Source organism: Zalophus californianus, chromosome 4, assembly GCF_009762305.2.
Source record: "Zalophus californianus isolate mZalCal1 chromosome 4, mZalCal1.pri.v2, whole genome shotgun sequence".
NCBI lineage: Eukaryota > Metazoa > Chordata > Mammalia > Carnivora > Otariidae > Zalophus > Zalophus californianus.
The window spans coordinates 187,933,667-187,959,867 of record NC_045598.1 but is presented as its reverse complement, the minus strand read 5'-3'; the positions used below and the strand labels follow the sequence as shown (position 1 = coordinate 187,959,867).

Here is a 26,201-nt window from a genome sequence, read left to right as displayed (position 1 = left end):
CCGGCAGAGAGCTCCCTCCTCGGGCTAATGTCATTACAGTGGGAAAAACCAATTGGAGTAAGTGTTCATTAGAAGTAGAGCCACACACCATCTTGTAGTTCCAGTTGGAGGGAAGGGCAAGGGAAGCGTTTGGGAGAATTTGTCTTGTAAAACATTACACCATGAAGGAAGGAATTTGGATTGTGTAAAAAAGGGTGAATCTGAGCCCATCCCACTGGGGAGAATGCCAGTGCATCTTGCATTCCCTTATTTCTCCCCCAGATTCTGATGAAAGTGTGCGGGAGGGACCTGAAGCGTGTATCTGCCTGTCCTATCTGCCTGTCCCCATCTGTGCCTCTCCTCGTAGGGAAATTCTGCCTAAGTTCAGGTTCTGGCTGTCACTTCCTCAGTGTGTGTTGCCTTGGGCAAGTTATTTAACCTCTCCTGGACTTTTCTTCTTCTGTAAAATAACACTAATAACAGCATCTACATCACAGGGTTATGAGAATTAAATAACATGATGTATGTACCAGTACCATACTGTCTTGATGATGACAGCTTTGTAATAGAGCTGGAAGTCTGGAATTGTGATGCCCCCAAGCTTTGCTTTTCTTTTTCAACATTCCTCTGGCTATTCAGGGTCTTTTCTGGTTCCATACGAATTTTAGGATTATTTCTTCCATTTCTTTGAAAAAAGTTGATGGTATTTTGTTGGGGATTGCATTGAATGTGTAGATTGCTCTAGGTAGCATTGACATCTTCACAATATTTGTTCTTCCAATCCATGAGCATGGAACGTTTTTCCATTTCTTTGTGTCTTCCTCAATTTCTTTTATGAGTATTTTATAGTTTTCTGAGTACAGATCCTTTCCCTCTTTGGTTAGATTTATTCCTAGGTATCTTATGGTTTTGGGTGCAATTGTAAATGGGATCGACTCGTTAATTTGTCTCTCTTCTGTCTTGTTGGTGTATAGGAATGCCACTGATTTCTGTGCATTGATTTTCTATCCTGCCACTTGACTGAATTCCTGTATGAGTTCTAGCAGTTTTGGGGTGGAGTCTTTTGGGTTTTCCACATAAAGTATCATATCCAAATCAAAACCTCAATGAGATACCACCTCACACCAATCAGAATGGCTGAAATTAACAAGTCAGGAAACGACAGATGTTGGCGGGGATGCGGAGAAAGGGGAACCCTTCTACACTGTTGGCGGGAATGCAAGCTGGTGCAACCCCTCTGGAAGACAGTATGGAGGTTCCTCAAACAGTTGAAAATAGAGCCACCATACGATCCAGCAATTGCACTACTGGGTAGTTACCCCAAAGATACAAATGTAGGGATCCGAAGGGGTACGTGCACCCTGATGTTTATAGCAGCAATGTCCACAATAGCCAAACTGTGGAAAGAGCCAAGATGTCCATCGACAGATGAATGGATAAAGAAGAGGTGGTATATATACACAATGGAATATTATGCAGCCATCAAAAGGAATGAGATCTTGCCATTTGCAACGACGTGGTTGGAACTGGAGGGTGTTATGCTGAGTGAAATACGTCAATCAGAGAAAGACATGTATCATATGATCTCACTGATATGAGGAATTCTTAATCTCAGGAAGCAAACTGAGGGTTGCTGGAGTGGGGGTAGGGTGGGAGGGATGGGGTGGCTGGGGGATAGACATTGGGGAGGGTATGTGCTATGGTGAGCACTGTGAATTGTGTAAGACTGTTGAATCACAGATCTGTACCTCTGAAACAAATAGTGCAATATATGTTAAAAAAAAAAAGATAGCAGGAGGGGAAGAATGAAGGGGGGGAAATCAGAGGGGGAGACAAACCATGAGAGACGATGGACTCTGAAAAACAAACTGAGGGTTCTAGAGGGGAGGGGGGTGGGGGGATGGGTTAGCCTGGTGATGGGTATTAAAGAGGGCACGTTCTGCATGGAGCACTGGGTGTTATGCACAAACAATGAATCATGGAACACTACATCAAAAACTAATGATGTAATGTATGGTGATTAACATAACAAAAAAATTTAAAGGAAAAAGATGATGTATGTAAAGTGCTTGGAACAGTGCTTGCTGTATTATTAACACTCAGATTTGTTAGCTGTTAACTATCACGGCTGTCACCACCACCATCACCACCATCACCACCACCACCATCACCATCTCCACTATAATCATCACCACCTCCACGTCCATCACCACCACTATAACCACCACTACCACCTCCACCATCTCCACCATCATCATCACCACCATCTCCACCGTCAACACCATCACCACCACCATAACTACCACTACCACCTCCACCATCACCACCTCCACCATCACCACCTCCACCACCACCACCTCCACCACCACCACCTCCACCACCACCACCTCTACCACCATCACCACCATCTCCACCATCACCACATCCATCACCATCACCACCACAACTACCACTACCACCTCCACCATCACCACCTCCACCACCATCACCACCATCACCATCACCACCACCACAACTACCACTACCACCTCCACCATCATCACCACCATCACCTCTACCATCACCACCATCACCACCATCACCTCCACCATTACCACCCCACCACCATCATCACCATTACCATTGCTGCTACCACCAGCAACATTGTCACCACCACCACTGCCACCCTTATTACTGTCACCATTGTCACCCCTGCTGCCATCACCATTTGTTTTCATTGCTGTGGAATGCTCTACCGTGTGAATGCACCACACTTTATGACTGAGCACATTTGGTGATTCCGTCTTGGGACTATTAAGAGTAGTGCTGCTCTTGAGTATTTTGGCACAAGCTTTGGTGGACTTCTGTAGATGTTTCTGTTGAGTATATCGCTGGGTGGTGGGGTATACGTGTATCCAGCTTTAGAGCAAAACACTTTTCCAAAGTGGTTGTACTCATTCACACCATCATTGTGTGAGAGTTCTGGTTGCTCAAGTCCTCACTGATTCTTGGCATTTGTAGTCATTTATCATTCTGGTGGTGAGGATGGGCTGTAACTATGTAACACTGGGGTTTTAGTTTGCATTTGATGACTAGTGTAGTTCAATACCTTTAATATGGTTTTGGATACTCAGATCCTTTTTGGTACAAGTGCTTTGTCCCTTTTCCCACTGGTGTTCTTCCTTCTCCTCTCTGTTTCTCTCTGTCTGTCTGTCTCCCCCTCTCTCCTGACTTGTAGGACTTGTGTATGTTCTGGGTATGAACTCTTGGGAATAAGTGTGAATACTTCTCCTGTGTGGTTGCCTGTGCAGTCTCTTAGTGGTGCTTTGGATGAATGGAAGTTATTAATTTAACATGGTTCACTTAATCATTTTTTCTTCTGTGGTCATTACCTTTTGTGTCTCATTTAAAGAAATTGTCTACTCTTAGTCTGTGGGAAGCTTTGGTGACTCTACCTTAGTCTCATCCTTTCTTTCCCCTATTTTTGGGAGCAAGTACATACAGATTAGGTAGGAAATGCCTCTCCAACACGAAATACCTTCATGTGGTATTTGGAATTTAATCATTGCTTATAGGGTGGTCATTGTTGGAACCCATGAACTCCTAGTGAATGACAGATAATCACAGAATCTGTAATGGTGAAACATGTCCTGTAACTTACCTACCGTCACAGCTTAGCAACTGGAAACCATCTTTTCCTTTTCTCAAATAACCCAGATGGTGATCTTGTGTCCACTATTTGTGTAAATAAACCCAGATGGCAGATCTTGTGTCCTATTTGTTACGAACTTGCTCCTTTCTGAAGCAGCGTCCTCCTGTTGTCCCTTTTGGAAGTCTTCGAGCAACTTCCTGTTGTCCTGGACCCCAGGACCTGTGTGACTAGCCTCTACCCCTTGCTCAGCCTCCTCTTGGCCACCTCTCCCTTAAACTCCCATCGCGCAGGTCATTCGGATCTAATTTCAGTTGCCTGGACATTCGTGCCCTCTCTTTTACACTTTAGGATAAACCACCTTCTCTCTCTAGAGCTCACCTTGCTGACTTCCGCTCCTGCCCCTTTACCTCCTCATTTCCGGAATTTCCCCTCTGGGTTCCTGCTTAGTGGTCACCCTGGAAACCTTCCCCACCTGGGCTCCTGGGTCCCCTCCTTGTTGTCTCAGAGAGCATAGTGGGTCCACTTCCAAACAGCACGTTTATAAGTGAGAAAAGAAAGCTGGCCATCTTTAAAGTTCTCATTGCAAGCTGCGATATGTTATATGTGGAATTAAATTATAGTAAAAACAATCTGCTTCCAAATATACAAAGGGAGTAACTCTGGTCACTTATATTCTACAGTGCCAAAAAGCTGTCAGTATTAATGAATGATCTCATATACAGGAGAAGAGGGAACAATGTCTTAAACTGGGAGCAGGAGAAGGAGTGAGGTGTTTGAGTGGGGAAGGTAGTGGAGACTCGGTGAGGTTGCGCCGTGGGTAGTGGGGAAAACGGGCAACATGTCTTTCCACGTGAGCACGATCTTTATTTGAGCCCAATGAGGTTAGCTTCTTTAAGGGCATCTTAAATGTCTGCTCCACGGGAATCTTCCACCTGGAATTAAATGCTTCCTTGTCTGGGCTCCTTTTTTTGTGTTGCTACGAGTTCTTTTATACCTCGGTAGTGACGCTGACTTTTACGTTTTAGCACTTACCACGTGCCGGCTGAGCAGTAAGAGGCCTGACCATCTGTTACTTTACTGCTGTATCACCGGTGCCCAAGGGTTAAGCCAGTGCTTGTCACATAGTAAGTGATTAGTAAGGACAGCTAGTGCCCCCACTGTGCAGGGCTGTCATGAGAGTGAAAGGTGACGGCAGTACATGGAAAGCTCTTAGGACGGCTCTGAGCACAAAAGTATGGAGCTTACGCTTGCTTTAAGAATACTTACAGTTCTCGATGTGTCCCGTCTGCAGAGGTCTGTGTGCGTCAGGCCTTGGCTGTGCGGGAGGCTGTCTGCAGGCCTCACGTTCTCTTTTCTCCCATTCCTGACACCCCAGAAGCACCGAGAGTTTTGTCAGGGGCTCTCACGAGTCTTGGACATGTCCTGTCTCCCCTCTGAATAAACACCTTCTTCTTTAGATAAAGAGAAATTCCTGTTTTTTTTTCCCCTATCTTCCTTGCTTTCCTGTCTTGTTTTAATCCCTAATCTTACAAACTCATTTTAAGAATCCTTTTGTATTTAGGATCTGTGATACTAATAGTGAAACAGACCTGTGTGGGTCCTCTCAGGAGTCTCAACCGTAGTTTAGGCCCTTACGGGGTGAGTGTGTCCCTGTGTTCGCAAGTACCTGACGTGGAGATGAGCATCTGTGATCCAGTGCAGCCAGACAAGGGCTCCTGTCAGCGTCATGTAAATTTTAATTATAATCCATTTGTGAGCAAGTCTTTTTTTTTTTTTTAAGATTATTTATTTATTATTTGAGAAGAATGAGAGAGCATGAGAGGGGGCGGGTCAGAGGGAGAAGCAGCTTGTTTAAGATGAAAATTTCTATCTTTACTTAAATAACCATAGAATTTATATAACAAAACCCAAATTAAGGGAATTGATTGTATCTGCTTTTTAGCCATCTTCTAAGACACGTTGAGTATACAAACCCAAATATTCGCATACATATGTACATAAAAACACCTCCCCCTTAATAACTTTTTTCTGCTAGTGTAATTTTTTTGACAAAAAGCAATGATTCCACGTTGGCGTAACTAAAAACTCCTAAGCATTTGGACTGAAGCGAGATTCTGTCCTGCCCACATTTCTCATGAGTGTTGTATTGCCGAGTCTCTGCGGTTAGACGCAGACAGGAACGGTTCTCAGATGGTGGAGGTCAACAGCAGTAGGCCTTCCTGGATCACTGTCAACATAAAATAACCATTTCACTTGACTGCATGAAGCTAAACTCTAGCATTAAAATAATGACTGTTATTTCTGAAACCGAATCCCATAGGGGGAAAAATTAGAGACAAATGCTACACTACTGATTTATGTTTATCTGTTTGTTCTTTGCAGCACATTGTTGCACAGGATTTTTTTTTTTTTGAGGTCAAGCCTGAGAATTTTTTACATCGATTTATAAATGACATACAGTATTATATTAGTTTCAAGTATATAACATAGTGGTTTGATACTTTCATACATTATGAAATGATCACAATGGGTCTAGTTACCATCTGTCACCACACAAAAGTATGTACTGACTCTCTTCCCTGTGCTGTCCGTGACGTCCCTGGGATTTAGTTATTTGATAACGGAAGTTTGTACGAATCCATCCCCTTTATCTACTTTCCCATCCCCCGACCCCCTCCTCTGGCAGTCACCAGTTTGTTCTGTGTATTTATGAGTGTATTTCTCTTTTGTTCTGTCTATTCATTTGTCTTATGTTTTGGTCCACATATGAGTGGAATCGTGCGGTATTTGTCTTTCTCTGTCTTACTTATTTCACTTAGCATAATACCCGCTAGCTTATCCACATCATTGCACATGGCAAGATTGCATTCTTTTATGGCTGAGGAGTATTCCATCGTGTAAATACACGACATCTTCTTTATCCATTCCTCAGTCGATGGACACTTAGGCTGCTTCCATGTCTCCGTTGCTGTAGATAATGCTGGAGTGAACTTAGAGGTGCATATATTTTTTTGAATTAGTGTTTTCTTCAGATAAATACCAAGAAGTGTATTTGCTGGGTCCTATGGTAGTTCTATTTTTAATTTTTCGAGCATAGGATTTTGAAAAATTTCTCTGGATATTCCATGTTGTACCACGGTAATGAAAGGAAGAAACAGAAAGGTCCACTTTTGAGGTGTAAAAATGTATTAAACCTGACCATGAAGCTGTTGGGCTTTCTGTCCTGCGGCAGTGGCCCGAGAGACTTCTTGTCTCTGTGCGTTTCGTCTGTTGTTACTTAGATGTAAATACTGTGGTTATTTGCACTGGAGGGTGTTAATAAGCTGTTCTCTGTGAGTGGCTTTACCTATTGTTTGAATGTGTCACTCTTAAGCCACAGAACTTAAAGAAAAATAAGCAGTGAAAAATGTTTCTCAGTATACCACAGGCTTGGGAATTGTTAACATTCTGAACAAAGTCCTGAAGCAGGACTTGGAACCTATTTACTGACTCCTTTTTTGTGGGTGGGGGCATAGATTGGGGTGCAGGGTTCAAGTGCATCTTGAGCTGTGCTGTTGCTTGCCTGTGTGTTCCGTGGAACCAGCCCAGGTCCTCTGGTTCCTGTGTCATTTTCCTCCCCTTCCTTCTTGCTCTGGCCACTTAGCTCTGTCCGAGCAGAGTATGCAGCACGGGCTCTCTCCAGCCAGTGAGAGGCACAATGGGGTTTGGAGTCTGACAGCTTTGGCTTCCAGCCCCGGCTCCAGTACTTATCGGTGACACGACTAGTCCTGAGCAAGCCGTGTGACTCCTTGAGGATGAGAGTTCCAGTGCGGGCTCTCCCCGGGACCCTTCCTGTCTCCGGTGGTCATTCGAGAACAAACAGGAATGCCTCTGGAGCACCCGGCACAGTGCCTGGCACGTGGTCGCTGGTGAGAAACAGCTCAGTTCCCTTCCCTTTATGTGGGGGAATGAGCCAGGGCTTCTCCTCCCATTTTCCCACGTCTTCTGCCCGGCCCTGGGAAACCAGGGCATCAGAGTTGTTTCTGAGTTGCTTTTGTTATGCTATTTATATATATATTTTTTGAAAATGGCAATATAGGGCAAAATTAAAAAAAAATTCTTGTAGAAAACTGGTTTATTACTTGTTAGCATTGTGAAAGCATGGAGTGTCTTGGGGAGTGGGAAAAAGGACTCAGTTTCTCAATATATCCCTCCATTGTCATGCCAGGTCCCACTTGCATGCTTGGGCATGGACACAGGTCCAGGGGAGCTGGGAGCAGGCTGCTGTGGGCTGCAGCAGGTTGGGGGGCCAGGAGGACACCCCCAGGATCAGGCCGTCCTCAGAAGTAGACATAGCTGTTGTGATTCCCATTACAGTCTTTGGCACCAAACACATATCCTGGCTTTTGCCACTTACTGGTGGCATGACTTGGACGTGCTTATCACTTCTGTGGCAGTCGGATTCTGCGACCCTGGGAGAGGACTGTGTGGTCCTTCCGGGCATTGGGATATGCGTGCCTTGCGTCACGAGGGGTCAGCGCGCAGCAGGTCTTCCTGTCACCTGTCGTCATTGTCTTGACGCCGCCTTAACTGTTATCTTATAAAAGTGTCTGTTCTGGGGCACCTGGGTGGCTCAGTCGTTAAGCGTCTGCCTTCGACTCAGGTCATGATCCCAGGGTCCTGGGATCGAGCCCCGCATCGGGCTCCCTGCTCCGCGGGAAGCCTGCCTCTCCCTCTCCCGCTCCCCCTGCTTGTGTTCCCTCTCTTGCTGTGTCTTTCTCTGTCAAATAAATAAATAAAATCTTTAAAAAAAAGTGTCTGTTCTTCTCTCACTTTTACTAAATGTCTTTTTACATAGCTTTCTTATACTGTTTCTTAGCCCAGCATTTGGAGAAACCTCCCATCTGGCTTGCTGCCTGCTTTCTTTCTTCCCGCCACTGTGCTTGGGAGCAGGACAGCAGTGACCCCTGTCCTCATGGGGTTGGTGTGGGCGGAGGCCGGATGGTAGCACGTGTACTGTGGGCCACGAGGCAGCGGGAAGGTCCTCTCTCAGTTCCTCTTCGCATTTGTCCCTATGCCAGTTGTCCGTCCTTTGGCCCAGGTCTTCAACAAGCCTTTCCTGAGCACCGCCTACACGGTGGCCATTGTGTGGGGCACTGGGACACCCAGGAATCAGCTCCAAGTCCCTGTCCTCTGGGGTGTGGAGTGTGCTTCCACAGTCTTTGCCCCCAGCTACCTGTGGCCACAGTTGGATGTAGTCATAGCTTTGCTAACGCTCAGGTGTCCTGTGTGCCGCTCACATCCCGTCCGTCATTCACGTGCCGGTCCCCACACCACCTCCTGAAAGCTTTCCTGACCCCCTTAGATGGAGTCATGCCGCTCCTACTGTATGTGGCCTTGCTTATACTCTGTTACAGTAACAGTCACTTCACTTGGCTTTGTGTTACTCAACAGTCAGGGATTTATATCACATTTCTATACACTCATCATGCCAGGCCCATGAATAATCCATGAATCCTGTCCTGAAGGAGCTCACGATTCAGTGCGGGGAGTCAGGCATGTTCTCGGAATGGGATTAAGTTCGGACTGCACATCTCGTATGATTTCTGCCACCTGTGAGTAGCCACAGTGAGTGGATCGACTGCTGCACTCCTAGGAAGACGTTGGGATTCATGAATGTGTAGAACTCATCCAGCTCTGTGTCCCTGGTGTACATGACTGCAGTGGCCTTCTCGAACAGCTGGCGTTTTGCACAGTTGTGGGGTCACGATGGAGAAGTTTACAAACCCTGTTCATTGGAAGACCAAGTGGAATGTCTTTTAATCACTACTGTAACACCTGATATGTTCAGCTCACTGGGAGCATGGGTGAGAAGTAAGCAAGCAGGACGGAGAGGACAGAGGAAGTTAGGGTGTCTGGCCCTGCCGTGTGGGAACTTTTTTTTTTTTTTTAAGATTTTATTTATTTGAGAGACAGGGAGAGCACGAACGGCGGTGGGGGAGGAGCAGAGGAAGAAGGAGAAGCAGGCTCCCCGCTGAGCAGGGAGCCCGACCCGGGCTCAATCCCAGGACCCTGAGATCATGACCTGAGCCAAAGGCAGACACTTAACCGAATGAGCCCCCCAGGCGCCCCAGTATGGGAACCTTTGTTGTTTGGGGCCTGTGCTGTTCCAGTCTGCCAGCATGTGCTCTGATGTCCACCTCTGTGGGGCTTGGGCTTCCCCAGGAGGTGCAGACGTCCAGGAATGCTGATGCAAACAGTTGAAATGAGGAAGAGGGGTGCCCGGGTGGCTCGGTCGGTTGAGCACCCAACTCTTAATTTCGGCTCAGGTCGTGATCTCGGGGTCGTGAGATCGAGCCTTGCACTGGGCTCTGCACTGGCTCCTTCACAGGCTTGTTGTCAGGGTTAGACCAGGCAACATCTTGGGGTAGGTGGACTCCTGGCTCCCCCCGCTCCTGTGTGGCCCTGGGCAGCTGGCTGAGAGGGGACGGTCGCCGGATGTGGATTCAATGACACGGTGCACGTGAAGATCCTCACACGGTGCCTGCCTCGTGGAAGTGCTCCACACACGTCAGCCGCCCCGTGGTTGCTGTGTGGGTGACGGCCCCTAGCTCGCACCAGATGTTTGTTTCCTGCCCTGCCCTCCTTCGGGGATGTGTCTGTGGGTGCCCGCCACAGCCCAGCTGAGATCCCAGGTGATGGTGTCTCTAATTCTGCATCTCCCTTACAACCTGCTGCCTCTGGACATCTGTGACACATCCAGGCTTTCGTGCTCTGCAGCCAGGGCTGCGGGGAGCCCCGAGGACATCTCATAGCTCATTTGAGCACAGTTGATCTCTCAGTTGCAACACTTTTGAGAAATGGAAAGTCCTCCAAACAGCCAAGAATAGTGCTGTAATTATAGGTTTTAGTTTCGTTTCTGCCCCCTTCCCCTGGTGATGAATTCCTGCTACACTGGACTGATGGCCGAGAGCATTCGTTCTTTTCTACAACTCTGGGGCCTCAGTAGGTGCACTTCCTAGTTCCAGATCCTAGCACAGCGAGTCCTATCTTAGTTATATGCTGCCCCAATTTGGGTAGTGCATTAGCTCAGCAGTTTTGAACCTGTTCTGTATGTGATGGCATTATAAACTTGTAAGAAATTTTCAGACTGAGGGGCACCTGGGTGGCTCAGTCGTTAAGCATCTGCCTTCGGCTCAGGTCATGATCCCAGGGTCCTGGGATTGAGCCCCGCATCGGGCTCCCTGCTCAGCAGGAAGCCTGCTTCTCCCTCTCCTGCTCCCCCTGCTTGTGCTCCCTCTCTTGCTGTCTCTCTCTCTGTCAAATAAATAAATGCAATCTTTAAAAAAAAAAAAAAGGAAGAACATTGTCTGTCACCTGGTCTGAGCTTTTGGGGGGCTTATCCTCTGCCCTCCATCCTTATTCCTTCCTAAAATCAGAGATCTTCCACCCAGGCATGTGTAGTTTTATAGGCAGGGAGCACTTCTTCTCTCTTCTTTTTTTTTTTAAAGATTTTATTTACTTACTTGAGAGAGAGTGAGAGACAGAGAACAAGCAGGGGGAGGGGGACAGGGAGAAGCAGACTACCAGCTGAGCAGGGAGCCTGATTCGGGGCTCGATCCCAGGACCCTGAGATCATGACCTGAGCCGAAAGCAGATGCCTCACTGACTGAGCCACCCAGGTGCCCCACAGGGAGCCTTTCTTATTTACCTCTTTTCCCCAGAACGGAGCAGTGTGCCTGCCCTGGGGACATTCAGTGGCTGTGCGGTGAGTGCTCACTGGGTGAATGGAAGGGGCAAGGCGAACAGCATGGCGCTCTGTGGTTTCCCCAGGCCGCCTTTGTGTGCCAGGCCACTGTGCCGAGGCCGCCATGCCTATTGTATCTTGGTGCCAACTCGACAGTTGTCTCCACCCACTGACGAGGCGTCCTGGGACGACGGAGGAGAGCTGTCAGGGGCGGTGTCAGATTCCTGTTTGATCCCAAAGCTCACCATTTGGCTATTACTTTTGATTTCCTGCCATGTCTTTTCAAGGTCCTCTATCCCATCACCTTAGTGATGTTTTCATTGTAAGTACTCTGCAGTCTGGTTGGGAAGCTGGGTAGGTTAATGTTCCAGATGAGCAGCGAGAGGCAGAACATTTAGTGCAAAGAGCCTGCTGTTTGCCGGTCCTGGCCCTGACCTTGGTTCTTTTACCTCTAGCTGTTTGACTAGGGGTAAGTTGTTTAAACTCTCTGAGCTTTAGTTGCCTCTTTTATAACATGAGAATAATATAGCTGCAGTCTGAAGTTAGAAGATAGTACTTAATAGATGGTTGTATCAATTACTGTTTTTATAAAGAACTCCAGGGGAGGAATCTGTCTTGTTCCCTGGACCTCCCCCTTGCTGCCCCACAGAGCCCGTCAGCATGGGGAGTGGAAAGCAGAGACAGACCTTCCCTTAGTAACTTGGACCAGCTTCTCCTAAGCCTGGTCTGTTCTTCCTGGGCACCTGTGCGGTTTGCACAGTGCAGCAGAGCTAATCCGCTGCTTCGGAGAAGTTGATCCAGCTGGTGGATTGAGTCTGGGGGCTCAGGGACACACGTGCCCCAAGTGATTGCTGTCCTTGTCATCAATCCACATTATTGTTGGGCCCTGTTAGAGGGCACCGGAAAAAGCAGCTGCATTGGCTTAGAACCCCACCTCACTCTCCTGGGGGGGCGTCGGTGCTCAGCACGCTCAGTCCTGTCTGTGGGCTCGCAGGCCAGGTTCACGGGGCTTCTCCCCATGTTACACTGGGGTGGCAGGGGGCTGGGGCAGATTTAGACACCACACTGAGAGGTTAGCGTGTGTGCATGTGTATTATGTTTATGAAAGTGTGTATATTACCTCATTGTAGAAAATTCAAAAATGGAAGCAATTTGAAATTACCTGTGATCCCACTACTCAGAGAGGACCAACATTAACTTATTGGTATGCTATACCTATATTTTTTTTCCATGTGAACATTTTTATGCAGTGAAATCCTAGTGTACATTCAATCTGGTAATCTGCTTTTTTCATGTCACTTTTTCCCCATCTGTTCTAAGTCTAAATCTGAAACGTCTTGGAATACATGCGTCTGTTCCACGTTGAACGCTTCCTGAGTGCCCCCCACGTGGCCAGCACTGTTCCTCGTTGAGTGGGAAGGACGCTGATGGCAGCCAGCACTGCTGCACGCTTCCTGAGTGCCAAGTACAGGCCTGGAGCCTCCACGCGACTTACCTGCTCCGAGTGCAGCCCCGTGGAGGGGAGCTAGGCTTGTTCAGCAGGAATCGCTAACATGAGTTGGGGGCCAGACCTTGTTCTGATTGTTTTACTTTCATTAGCTCCTTTCTTCTCCGTGACAACCCATTTTATAGATGAGCACACTGAGGCGCGTGGAAGTTTGGTGACTTATCTAGGGATGCCCAACTAGAGCTAGGAGTCGAACCCAGGCAGTTTTCTCCTAAACCGGGCATTCTTAACCAGCATGGTGCCCTGCCTCTCCAGGAAGTGGTGAGCTTCAAAGGCAAGGTCTGGCCCCTGTCTTGCAGTTGGTGGAAGAGTGAGCTGCTTGACACAGGCTGTGATGTTCTAACAGAGGTGGGCACTTCAGAGCCCAGAAGAGCCACGTGGGATGGGAAAGGCATCACAGCAAAGAAGCTTCAGGGTTGGGTTGTGAAGGATGAGTCAGAATCCACCATGTAGGAAAGTGGGCTGGGAGATCTCGGCGGGGAAGCAGTGTGTGTTGATGGGTAACTGGGGCTCAGAGGGTGAGGCCAGATGGCTCCAGACACTTCAGTGCTGTCGGGGCCCATCCTCTGGTTCAGTGGGAATGCACCCCAGAGCCCTAACCTGGTTCCTGCCCACGCGGGAGAAACCTGTGTCTGAAACATAGGCCTGCTGGAGTCTTTGGGAGGGGCCTTTACAGGGCCTCAGGGTCCTACCCGGTGTCGGCACTTTATACCGAAGTTGGCTAGTCCTGCTAGAGAGGACGGCTAGGCTGGTTAAAGAAGTTAGCATGTGCTTCAGTACCCCGGGGGCTTTGGGGCCTGGCCTTCCAGCAGGGAGGGCCCAAGTGATGTTCTCCCTGGTGTCCCACAGCCTGGCATCTCGTACCCCCTTCCGTTCCGAAAGAATGCACTGGAGTGGAAAACGGAGGTAAAGAACAGAGTAAGTAGGTTAACGTGTATTTATAGACTGTGAATTACTGGGTTCTTGAGAGGATTTTGGTCCTTTCACTTGTTTGGGAGCCAAGGCGCTTGCTTCCGTTGTGGAGTCGGGCTGGTGCAGCCCGGGAACACAGGCGGCGGGCAGTGTGACTTCCGGGGCTCCCGCTCAGGCCACAGGTCAGGTCAGCTTGTGACGCTGAATCAGTGTTTTCCAGAGGAGGCTGCCGCTCGTGCTCACAGGTGGAAGAATGCTCAGCGCCCACGGAGTCTGTGCAGAAGATGGTAGGAAGGTGAAGGCAGGGCCAGCGCCGGCATCCCTGCAGTGGCTATGCCGGCACGTATGGGGCAGGTCCAGGGTCACTCAAACAGGTTCCCACTTCCTGTCTCTCTCCCTCTTTTTAAAGATTTTATTTATTGATTTATTTTAGAGAGAGCGAGAGCGAGCGAGTGCATGTACAGAGAGGGGGAGGGCAGAGGGAGAGGAAAAAGCAGACTCCACGCTGAGTGCAGAACCCGAGGCGGGTCTCAATCCCACGACCCTGAGATCATGCCCTGAGCTGAAACCAAGAGTCGATGCTTAACCGACTGCGCCCCCAGGCGCCCCTCCTACTCCATCTTTTTAACCTGCCTGGCTTCTCCCCACCTTCCCAGCCGTGTCTCAATAGCAGTCTCTCCAAGGGCGTTGCATCTTTGGCTGCGGGCAGGTCCCCCACTGTCCCTGTCTGTGGTGACTCTGCCCCATGTGGTCGTCAGTCTTATGTCCCAGGAGCCCGCAGGTCCCAAGATCATCATCCCTTTCCCCACTACCCATCTTTCCCTCGGTCATTCTGAATTAATGTGGTAACGTGCATTTACGGAGCCTCTGCTTACCTGTGAACTAGTGGGATTGGGGATGCTGTGGTGTAGCTGGTACTTACTGAGCGCCTGTTGTATGCCACGTCTTGTACTTACTAGCTAAATGACCTTGATCGAGTACCTTCACCTTCTTGGTTTCCTGTGGGGATGAGAGCCACTAGTCTGCTGGGTTGTGGTGGTGATCGAGTGAGATCATCTGCTTGTGGAAAGGGTCTGGCCTATTCGAGGTGTGCAGTGAGTATCTGAGTCAACAGAGGGACATGGCATGGCTTCTAAGCACCTTGCGTTGACACTGCCCCATCTGTTCCTGCTTGTTCGCACCCGTCTCCGAGGGGCCACGGAGAATAAGTGTGGTCTGGGAGGTGTGCTATGGCCAGAGCGCAGCAGCTGGTTCTGGAGGGACTGTGCCTGGACCACGGACACTGTGTGGACCGTGTTCACAGCATGGGTCGACCTGTGTTCTTCAGTATGGGCCGGGGTCAAGCACTCCATCTTCCACTGGATTCTTCTGTGGGGGTCCCGAGAGCAGGACTTCATGTTTGCCTCTGCCTTGAGCTGTCTCCTTGTGGGAAGTGGATGAGTACAGTGGCCCCGGAACCGTTGGCATGCTCTGGTTTTTGACCAGGGACAAGTGACTTAATCTCTCGAAGCCTTGGCTGCCTTATTCTGACAGAGGACATTTAGCACCGAGCACTGGTTCCCAGAAAGGTAAGTAAGCCAGAGATGGAAGCAGTAGCAAGTTGGGGACTGACGGGTCTGCGGGAGGAGGGGAAGTAGCAGAGCCAGGGAGCTGGGCCCTGAGCGGGGAACCACAGCAGGGCCTTCTTGGTGGAAGGAGGGGCCTGTTTGAATGCTCTCCTATCCCCTGGTTGGCAAGCAGAGGGTCTCGCCTTAGGGTGATGGGGATGGCCCAGCACGTGACCCTCGGCCTCTTGACAGCGATGACAGCAGTTTACTCGTCACGCGTAGAGCCCGGGGGAGGAGGACACCACGGGCACACAGGGCCACGTGGGGGTGACCCTCAGGAACAGAGGGAAGCCAGGGGCTGCGGGAGGCAGGCTCTGTAGTCACAAGGGGGTGGGTGCCCCTGGTTCCTGTGGGAGGCTGTCATTGACTTGCTTGAATCAGTCCATGGCTGGCTGGGAACTGAAACCCGCCCGTGGGGGGTCAGCAGGGACTGCTCCTGGGAGGAGCATTGTTTGGGGTGGGGTGGGGAGGGTGCTGGGGGAACAGGAGCATTCATGGATGCAGGGTGGGGGCTGGACTCGTGGTGAGGCCGGTCCAGGCTCTCCTGGTTCCACGAGATGCTGAGGCAGCACTTGACGTTAGGCCTTGATTTCAGGCCTGAAGCAGGGCTTGTCTGGCAGGTGTGGGAGCCATGAAGGTGACACAGCTGCTTCCGAACAGCACAAGTGGGGCCTCCCCGCCCTGCCTCCTTCCCGTCTCCCTTCCTCCCCCTCAGTGCATTAGCGCCTTTAGTTGTTACGGCACTTCACAGACACTGCTGTCCTGTGGCGTGGGAGTTGTCACCCCATTTCTACACGGAGACACCTTGGCTTAAAGGCATCATTACCCTCCGTCTGCTCCACTTAGAGACGAAAAGGCATCAGACCCAAGGCCATCTGGCTCTGACACGCAGGATCTCTCCGAGAAGGAGGTGGATTTGCTGGACAGTACAGAAGCCCCCTCTGCAGGCTCCGCAGGTCCCGGGCGCAGCACCCAGTCTTGGGCTGTTGATTTTGAATCCTTGTTTCCTGAAGAGGGTCTCTCCTACTCACTGTGCTTCTCCCACTTGACGTGGATCTGTTTCTCCTGAAGGTGACATGACCTAGACAGTCCTTGTTGTGCAGAAATTCTGTTTAGGTCCGATTCCATTTATAAGAGCAAAGGATGCATTGATTTTGTTGGCGAGAGGAAGCTGAGCAGTAGGAGCGGGGATGCTCTGGCACCCCGTGCCTTGCACACGGGCACGGGTCATTGCCTTGCAATACCCACGAGTCTGGGATTTTCTTGGTACTTTGATCTATCACATTTTAAATGGTTTGCCTTTTCCTTTGCTTTTGGGGCTGCATCAGGATTTTTCCAGGGGGATTGGTAAGTCACATACTGCCTCAGTTCCGCCGTCCTTATCACCACTGTCATTGTCATTGTAGAAAAACTGTACGGCGACTTCTTGAGCTGGAACCTGGAAGAAACCCTTGCCCAGTTTCCTCTGCAGCCGGGGAAGGTGGCCACTTTCGTGGTCAACATCAAGGTGAAGTTGGATTTCTCGTGCCAGGAGAACCTCCTCCAAGACCTCAGTGACGGTAAGCCCCCCTTCCCCCCGGTCTTAATCAGCAGGTCATGGCTCTTTGGTGCCTGCTGCTTGCTCATCGTTACTTGCTTGCCATCCATTAGCTCGAGCTGACTGAGGCTTCTCCTGGGCACTTAGTTCGCCCACTGGGTTCCTCTATAGATCTGAAAGCAGTAAAGGTGCTTCCTTGTTAAATCATTTCTTAATTCACGCTTTTTACTATTTTGTGCTCATTTGCCAGGAGGTCATCTTAAATTGGTGGAATTACTGCATTTTTTCAAGTATAACTGCTGTGATCTAATTAGCTATGGTGATGAAGTTCTCCAGAGACTGGTGGTTTCTGCAAGGAGGTGGCGTCTGGAGAAAATGGGCATTTATACTCGTTGTAGCATTAGGACTAGCTGATTAGGAGTAAGATTTACTGGATTAATTGTGTCAGATTACGAATGGGTGTATGCATTCATACGTTCATTTGGAGGCACTGTGGGGTGTATTAGTTAGTTCAGGCTGTCATAACAAGATCCACAGACTGTGTCCACTTGACAGAAACTGATTTCCTGCAGTTCCGAAGGCTAAAGTCTGAGACCAGGGTGCTGGCATGTTCCTATGAGGACAACAACCCTGTTGGATTAGGGCCCCTCCCTTATGACCTCACTTAACCTTTATCACCTCCTGATAGGCCCTGTCTTCACATACAGGCACGTTTGGGGTTTGGGCTTCAACACAGGAATTTGGGGGGCCACAAGCATTGAGTTGAAGGGTATGGTTTGAGGCAGTCAGCAGATTCTGTCGTTAGAACTAACTAACTACGTAAGTTTGGGTGAGCGACTTTGACTTCTCTTCGTCTCCTAGTTTATGAAATGATGATGAGCATCTCTAGGGTTGTTGTGAGGATTTGCACTCCACCTGCAGCCTGGTGAAGGTTCAACAAATGTTAGTTATGTTATGTTCCCCCATCACTCATCCTCCGTGGCATATGACATGACATTTAACTGTCTCGTATTATGAAACAAGCACTGGACTGGGCTCTTGGACCACAGGATGAGTAACGAGGAAGGGTCTGTCTCCTGAAGGACAATAATGATGATAGCAGCTAATATTTAAGAGGTTTACATGAATCAACTCACTTAATCCTCGCAGCAACCGTATGAAATAGGTGCTATTAATGTCTCCACTTTACAAATGAGGACATTAAGGCCTAGAGAGGTTGAGTAATTTTTCAAAGGTCACACAGTTAGGAAGTGGCAGAACTGGGTTATGAATCCAGGCAGCCTGACTCCAGAGCCTGTCCTTGTAACTCTTCTGTGGCCCAGGGGTCAGCCGGACAAATAAGTACGGGATTAGAGCGCCCCGAGACGCAGGGACATGATGAGATGTAGCTCACTTTATCTGGTGGGGTCCTGTAGGGGCTCCCAAAGTTGATGTGTGACTTGGGCCTGAACTGGGAAGCTTCCTTGATGAAGAAAAAGCGTGGGCTTCCCAGGCCTTGCAAGAAATCCACTGGTACAGAGGCCCGGAGGCCTGTCAGTTTTGAAGTGGGTTTTACCTCCAGGGATGAGATGTCTGTCTCTCTCTGGGAATGGGACTCTGTTTCCCAGCCAGTCTCTCAGCCGTACGTGGGTGCTCAGGAATGATGCTGTCCCATTGAACTCGAGCGACAAAGCTTAGTCATGGTTTCCTGTTCCTGTGACGGGGACTGTCTTCTTCCCTCTTGTGCCCCTGAGGCATCTCCGGCCACACTGGCCACCTTGTCCCCAGAGCGTGCCCAGCTGTCCTGCCTGAGGGCCTCACCCGAATCGCTCTCTGCCACAATCAGCACACCCACACCTCACTGTTCAGACGGCAGTTTGGAAGTCTCTGCTGTGGAGAGGCGGCCCCCAGCACATCAGCTGGACCAGCACCCCATCCCTCGTCATTCTTGTCAAAGCACCTGCGTTCTTAACTGCACTTTTTCCTGGAAGTGTCATGTTGGTTTTTCCTGTCCATCTGCCTCCATCCTCTAGATGAGAGGTTTTGGGGAACAAGGACCCCATGTGTCCTATTCAGCCTGTATTCACAGTATCTAGGCCACAACGGAGAAAGAGCCTTTGCACATTTGTGGTCAGGATGAGTGAGTGAGTGCCTCTTCCCCATCTCCTTTCCTTAGTAAGCGGGTTCCACGTTCAGCGTCATTACCTCTCAGGGCCCCACCTTGGAGCACCGTCATCCTGGGTGTTAAGGCTTCAACGTAGGAATTCGGGGAGGACACAGTCCATAACACTCGTCATGAAATTTGCTCTCCTGTGTGCTCTCTAGTGTTTAACCGTAACGAGCTTCCTTGTATAATAATAATATTTGATTAACATTTTGTTGGGTATATTATTAACAAAGGTAGAAAAGCAAATTTACTGTTGGACACATTAGAAACTGTGAAAATGTCAAGTGGATTTAACATTATACCAGGGCTTAAAGAATATTAGATAAGATGGATTTTTTTTCTGTTTGTAAACCGCTTGATACCACCAGACTACGTTTTTCTGCAAGTAGAGGGTTACGGGCAGAGGTTCTGACTTTTCTTTTTCCCAGGAAGGGAGTTTGGCAGAATAAATGGTGCCTCACAGCTGTCCAGGGAGTGCTTGATTAGCTCTCATCCCAGGGGCATGTCTGGGCTAGTAGACTTCCAGCCAAGCTACCTGGCTGTGAGGAGTCAAGGACCAAGGACGGGGTGCTGCGTTGGCTACCTGCCAAAGGTGGTGGCGCGCTCTCCCTGAGAGGCACGACAGGAGGCCCGCAGGGGGAACCGTACCCTTCTTCCTTGCGGTGGCTCTGTGAGTTCATGTGCTCAGGCAGACAGGCTTTGTTAGGTTACTGTGTTTCTGCCTTTTGTTACAGAGCTCTGGAGTATTGCCTTTGCCTTTCCATGCTGAAAGCAAAACTGTAGTCCGAGATTCATAGCCTGGGAATACCTTCTTCTATCCTTTAAAATAAAACCAGATCAAAGGGAGCTAGGATCATGATCACTAAGTGGTTTGTAAATATAAGACTGGCCTAATTTCCCATCAGTTAGCTACAGCACACGTGTGAAATAGAACACGGTGGTTACTAACCAGATGCCCTCTTTACTGAGGATGGTTGTTTCCACAGCATATTGTAGGATTTGAGGCACAGAATCTTAATGTCCACAACCAGGGCAAGTCTTATAGAGGAGAAAAGGTGGGCACCAAGGCCCACAAAAGACCTTCCAGGGTCTGGTGAGTGGATGATGCATTGTATGTGTAGTTTAGGCTAAGGAGTCAAGAATTTAAGAAACAAAACAAACAAGAAAACAAAAACTCCCCCAGACTCTCAGAGACAGAGAACACACTGGTGGTTGCCTGAGCAGAGGTGGCCGGGGGGCCGGGTGAAGTAGGCAAAGGGGAGCAAAAGAGTGCGCTGACCTGGACCAGCACCGGCTGGTGGATGGAAGTGTTGAGTCGCCGTGTTGCACGGCAGAGCTGACATTACACCGTGGGCTGACTACATTGGCCTAACACCAGGGAGGCCGTGTGTAGCCCTGCCTGGAGTCAGCTGTGACTGACTCGTCATCTTGTCCTGGATTTAATAAAAAGACTCGAAGGACATTTTTGGGACCTCAGCGTTCTGGATGGGGCACGGGAGCAAGGACCTTCCTTGGCAGCCACCCTGCACAGCTGAGGAAGTGAGGGGCGGGCTCACACACTCTCGAGTCCCTGAGGGAGAAACCCCAGGCTCTTGGCGTTGAGCTGTGCCGTGGGGTGGGAGGGGTGGCACGGCCCTCCTCAGCATGTCCACTTGTGGAGTTTTTTGCTTCTGTGGTATGCAGGCTTTTCTCCTGGAAGAGAGAAGAGCTTCTTCTGGACTCCTGGACCTCCACAGAGGCTCTCTCGTTTGTGGGTGATTGTCTAAGTCAGTGTGCTTTGGGGGAAGATGGTAGAAAACTCTTACTCCTCTATGATGACGATGCCACTCTCTGCAAAAGTAGTTTTGAACTGCTTTTAATAATTCTTTTGACTGAGATAATATTGGTATTGGTATTCGGAAACTATGTATTGATGTGGAATAAAGTGAGTAATTAATTTTGTGACAATCTGATTCTAGCATCTGGTCTTGAACTAGGATTCTCACATGGAAGAAAGGAGGTAATAGATGTAAGAGAATAGAGATTAAGTAAAAACCTTGTAGTCCAGGCCTTGAATAAAAGTAACAGCATGAGAGGGCGCCTGGGTGGCTCAGCTGGTTAAGCATCTGCCTTCGGCTCAGGTCATGATCTCAGGGTCCTGGGATGGAGTCCTGCATCGGGCTCCTCGCCCTGCTGCTCTGCCTACTTGTGCTGTCTCTCCCTCTCTCTGTCAAATAAATAAAATCTTAAAAAAAAAAAAAAAAAGCAAAGCATGGAAATGAGTGCCGTGAGGCCAGGGCAGGGCGAGCTCCAGGGGAGGGAGGGCGTTGTGATGGAGATGAGGCCAGTGGAGGCTCCCAGGGGCTGGCAGAACCCCATTGCTTGAGCTGTGCAGTGATTCCAGTAGATCTTCATTCAACAGCGTACTTTATGCAGCTTGGTCAGTGTTCTGTTTTACCATAAAATGTTTCTAAAAGAAGAAAAACATTAGAAATGTTTTCATGACACTGCTTTTGCATGATAGCTTTTTCATTGTACCAGACTGAAAAATTACATTTATCCATGAAGTTTTTCATCCAGGCATTGTCTTGAAGATCACATCAGGATGCTGTGCGTGCCTTTTTCTGGGGGAATGTTTGAGCATAATGAACTTTTAGCGAGATTGACGAGCTAGTGTTTTGATTTTACTGGGGTTGATGCTTTGGATGGAAACCGTCCTCCAGGTTTCTGCTTCTGGAAAGTGAATGAAAGCATCACCTGCTTTGGGTTTCCTTTTTAGTCAGTTAATTTGGTTTTCTCTTTCTGTACACTTTTTTGGCTCTCAATTTTTTAGGAGAAACGTGAGCTTTCTCTGCTGACCATTTCTGTCGGATGCGATAACCGAATGTGGCATTTCCGTTTGACTGTGGGCCACGGCGATGCTTAGCAGCAGAGCCCAGGCGAGACGAGACGGCCTCGCGTCCAGCCGGCTTTGCCACATAGGAGCCTGAGTCCCAGCGGGCGGAATGATTTGTTCAACATAATAGTGCCAGGGGCCCTGCTCAGCGCAGGGAGTTTGTCCTGCTCTTCTGTGCCCCTTCGCTCCCTTAGGGAACAGACAGGACGATATCCCAGGCTCATGTTCGGGGTGGCTGTAGAGGGTGGAATGCTGTGGTTCTGTGGACACATGGAGACTTGGCAATTTTCATAATGGGCATGTGATACTAGTACATGGGAGGCGTCTTACCCATCGCAGGGTGGAGGGTGGGAGAGGGTGAGGCTAGATCCTTTCCTTTAGATTATCCACTGCTTTTGCATCTTGAGAAGGAACCAGCTGACATTGCTGAGCAGAATTCACTGTCTCATGAACTTTGATGCTGTGGGGAGAGGGTGCTTCTCTGCCTCATAGACCCCCCCCACCCCGCTCATTCAGAGGCTGCGGACAAACGTGGGTCTTGTCGCCTCCTGCCAGCAGGCCATCCTCCAGTCCTCTTCACAGAGGCCACTGGGCAGAGATGTTCTCAGCTTCCTTCTCGTATCTGGAGTATGTTTGTATTTCCGTCTGTTTGATCCTGGAGGGGGAGTTCTCTCCAATCAGAGGTGAATTCTTTGACTTGCGTTCAGGATCCTCTCCCTTTGGACCTTTCAACTTGACCACTGGTTTTTTAAGTCATGGTCCGCGGACAGCATGCACCAGAGGCTGCTTGATAACATGGAGCTTCCTTGGCCTGCCAGCCCTTCTGAATCCACCTCCGAGGGCCCTGGGCTGGGATCTGTGTTTCTGACAGGGTTCTCTGGGGATTCCTCTGCACACTGAGGTCTGAGCAGTTTTGTACCAGTCCCTCAGTAAATATGCTCAATATTGATCTTAAAATCTAGGTAACAGAGAACAAACCCTTTCCTCAACCATGGCTTTCTCCCCAGCTACTGCTTTTCCCTTTCCTTCCCTGTCCCTGTCCTCAGGCTGCTGAGGCCAGGCCTGTCTCTGGGTTAGGGCACCACTCATCAGCCTCCGTGAGGTCTGGGTGCCCCTTCCTCCCGCCACACTCAACCGCACTGGTTCTGTCTTCTTGTCTGTATCCCAACTAATGACATTCCTAACAGTTGGTCCTTAGCCCCCTTTTTTTAAATGTCATATTGTTCTAAATGATTTTAACGGCTCCCCAAACCTACAATTCCAACTCTGTGCTGAGACTTTAAAATCTTTATTTCTGCTCCTGAATGCCACAGCTCTGTTTTCAGTTGGCTTCCTGACATTGTCACCTGGCAGTCCCCAAAGCAGCTCATGTGCAACCCATGCAGACCCCGATACGCTGCGGCTCACCCAGACCTGCGCCTCTTCCTTTGCTTCCTCTGTAGAGGAGAGCGCTGAGCGCTCGGAAGTGGACTGTTCTGTTGCTGCTAAAGCTCCGTCCACTCCCCACTGAGTCGTGTGTGTGCTCTCTCCTAAACGTCCCTGTGTCCCTCCGCCTCTGCCTGGGAACCACTGTAAGAACCTCCAAGTCTCTTGCCACTGGCCCTGCCTTCTGGAATCCATCCTCTGTTCTGTTTTTGCTTTTTCTTGAAAACAAATGTGCTTCTGACTTTGTAGTGTAACATCCTGTATAATCTGGTCCCAACTGACCCCCTGCCCTCCTGGCCTCACTTTTGCTGGGGCCCCCTTGCGTTTCATACTTTGGTTGTCCTGAAATATTGTGTTGAGTTGCTGCCTTTTCCTCCCCTTGCAATGCCTGTCAGCCTCCACCTGCTGGCCCCAGCTTTGGTCACTTCCTCTTTGAAGGCCTCTGCTGGCCTGGGTGTTACTTTGGCACCTTCGAGTGCTATTAGTTTCTTCCATACCGTTCCAGCACCCAGCACAGGGCCTGGCTCAGAGAAGATTCCCAGCAAATATTTACTGAATGAGGGATGACAGGCATGTCGTGAAGCCACATTGATTGTCCCTGACCCTGCGGTCAGGGAAGGGAGAGCTGTCTCGGCTGGATGATCAGACTTCTGGATGCACGGCCCTTGAATGGTGCCTCACTGAAGGGACCCCAGAGGGTAGGGTTGGAGGTGATGGGATAGAAGACTGGGCGGAGAGAGAGAGGGTCTGGGTAGGGTGGTGGGGCAGGTGGGCAGGCCTGAAACTCCGGAGAAGCACCGTGGGCTTTATTGGAAGGTCCTGGAAACCCACAGAGAGCGTTTCAGAAGGTTGATGTGATGGAGATTGTTTTGAGAAGGTGGGTGGGTGGATTCCTCTGGATGTGGTAGGTGACAGGTGTAACAGCTCAAGGGTGAGGCCTGGAGGTCTTAAGCAGGGGAGAGCCTGGTTGGCTGGGGAGGAGGGCTTCGTGCAGGAAGGAGACGCCAAAGACTTTCTCCCCCGGGCAGCCTTCCCTGAAAGACTTCATGTATGTTTGCGGCCCAGAGTTTAGTAGCTGGCCAGTTTGGTGAGCTCCTGTTAGAATTTATGCTGTTCCCTGTGGAAAAATCCATTATTTTCTTGCCTGAAATGCCTCATGCTTATTATGCTTAAGACAGGCTCTACCTACGGGAAGGTGGACACGTTCAGCTCTTTGTCCACAGTTGCAGACTTATATTAAACCACATTTCCAGGGCGCCTGGGTGGCTCAGTCCGTTAAGCTTCAGACTTGTTCTCAGCTCAGGTCTTGATCTCATGGTTGTGAGTTCAAGCCCTGCGTTGGGCCCTATGCTGGGCTCCATGGGAGCCCACTTAAGAAACCCAAAAAACCCCAACCCTATATTTCCATCTGGCATCTCATTATGTTTTTCTTCTTCACAGTTTCGTGATAACGGGTCCTTCGGCTTACCATTGCGGCCCGGGGCCGAGAGCTGCTGCTGTGGGATATATACTACATCCCCTTGTGCTGGTGCCTCACCCCAGCACTGTGCCCTGAAAGTGGGGCGCTGGTCCAGGTCTTTGTCAGGGTCTGCTGCTCTCTTTGAAAAGAAATACGAATTCTTGGAAATCTCAGTCTCATAAAGAGAAGTGACTCGTTCTGAGTTATCCAGAAATCAAAGGTGGTGGAATCTTGATGCCATATCTCTTTTCTCTTTGCAGTTCCTAGATGCCCGAGGCTTTCACACACATGAGATTTTATGAGGGTGGCCAAGGATCTTATTGAATCGTGGGTTTTTTCTGAGGCTAGAGAGTATCAAGGACGGCAGGAGCTTACCATGTTGAGGGCATGTCCTGTTGGTCCTCGCAGATCTGTTGCCAGACCCCTGAGCTGTGGTGCTGCTGTCCCCTCAGATGGTGTTTGTCTGGCGCTCGCAGCTCTGTGGCGTCTCTCTCCTGGCGCGGGTCCCCAGCTGCTGCGACCGTGTCTGCAGTTTGGTCTTCCTCGCGTACACATCTTACGGGCGGGGCTGGCATCGTCGGTGTCTTTTAATTCCAGCTCCTCGCTCTGTGCCTAGAGCTCTCCGTTTCCTCTGCCGAGTCGCCCTTGTCCCCTTCAGCCTTGCGCACAGAGTTCCTCAGGGCTCCTCCCCAGGCCCTCCTGCATTTTCTGAGTTCCCTCTTTCTCAAGACTCTCTCCTGGGTTCACGTGGCTTCAGTAACCATCCCACCCAGGCCAGACATCCTCTCTGCACTCTTGGTCCGTGTATGTGACCGCGTGTCCCGTGAAGCTCTTAACCAGGGGGGCAGGTGAATCTGGGTGGAGGTTTGGCTGGTGGCTGATGGTCCTGGGTTTCCATCAGCGCCCTCAGGCACAGTCTTTGCCGATCCTTGCCTTGCAGGTTAGGGCTTTGGTCTCGCAGGGAGAGGGGAGAGGCTGGGGCTAGTGCCGCGGCTGGCATTCCCCTCCCAAACAGCTCCAAGGAGGCACGGTTTCAGGATCCTACAGCAGCCCCCAGGAGCTTTACACTCTTGGAGCCCATGCAAGGCCTTTAGCAATTCATGAGCCATTTCTAGCTGAACCTTTTTACTGGCTTCTGTGGTGTCGAGCAGAGGCCCACGTGGGCAAATGCTGGGGGCCCTGCTTCTCAACAGAGATTTCAGGTTAGTTTTCCCTGTGACTTTAGTTATCTGATCAGTTTGGGAAAAGTTGGTTTTCAGTTTACCCAGCTTGTTCTTTTTTCTTTTCTTTTCTTTTTTTTTTTTGCAAACCTAAAACATTCTTTTATTTAAATTCAGCCATGGATTCTTTACACAAAAACCATGGGAATGTGAGCAGAAGCCTGTATCCAGCTTTTT

General features: G+C 49.6%; 1 protein-coding gene across 7 annotated transcripts in view; it reads left to right on the top strand.

The window, feature by feature from the left end:
* Window positions 1-26,201, top strand: part of TRAPPC9 (trafficking protein particle complex 9) — a 538,722-nt gene that overhangs the window by 128,264 nt on the left and 384,257 nt on the right. For all 7 annotated transcript variants that reach the window (XM_027598884.2, XM_027598890.2, XM_027598898.2 and 4 more), the window contains one exon: window positions 16,769-16,921. In XM_027598884.2, coding sequence (XP_027454685.2) covers window positions 16,769-16,921 — 153 coding nt within the window. The remainder of the gene's footprint in view (window positions 1-16,768; window positions 16,922-26,201) is intronic.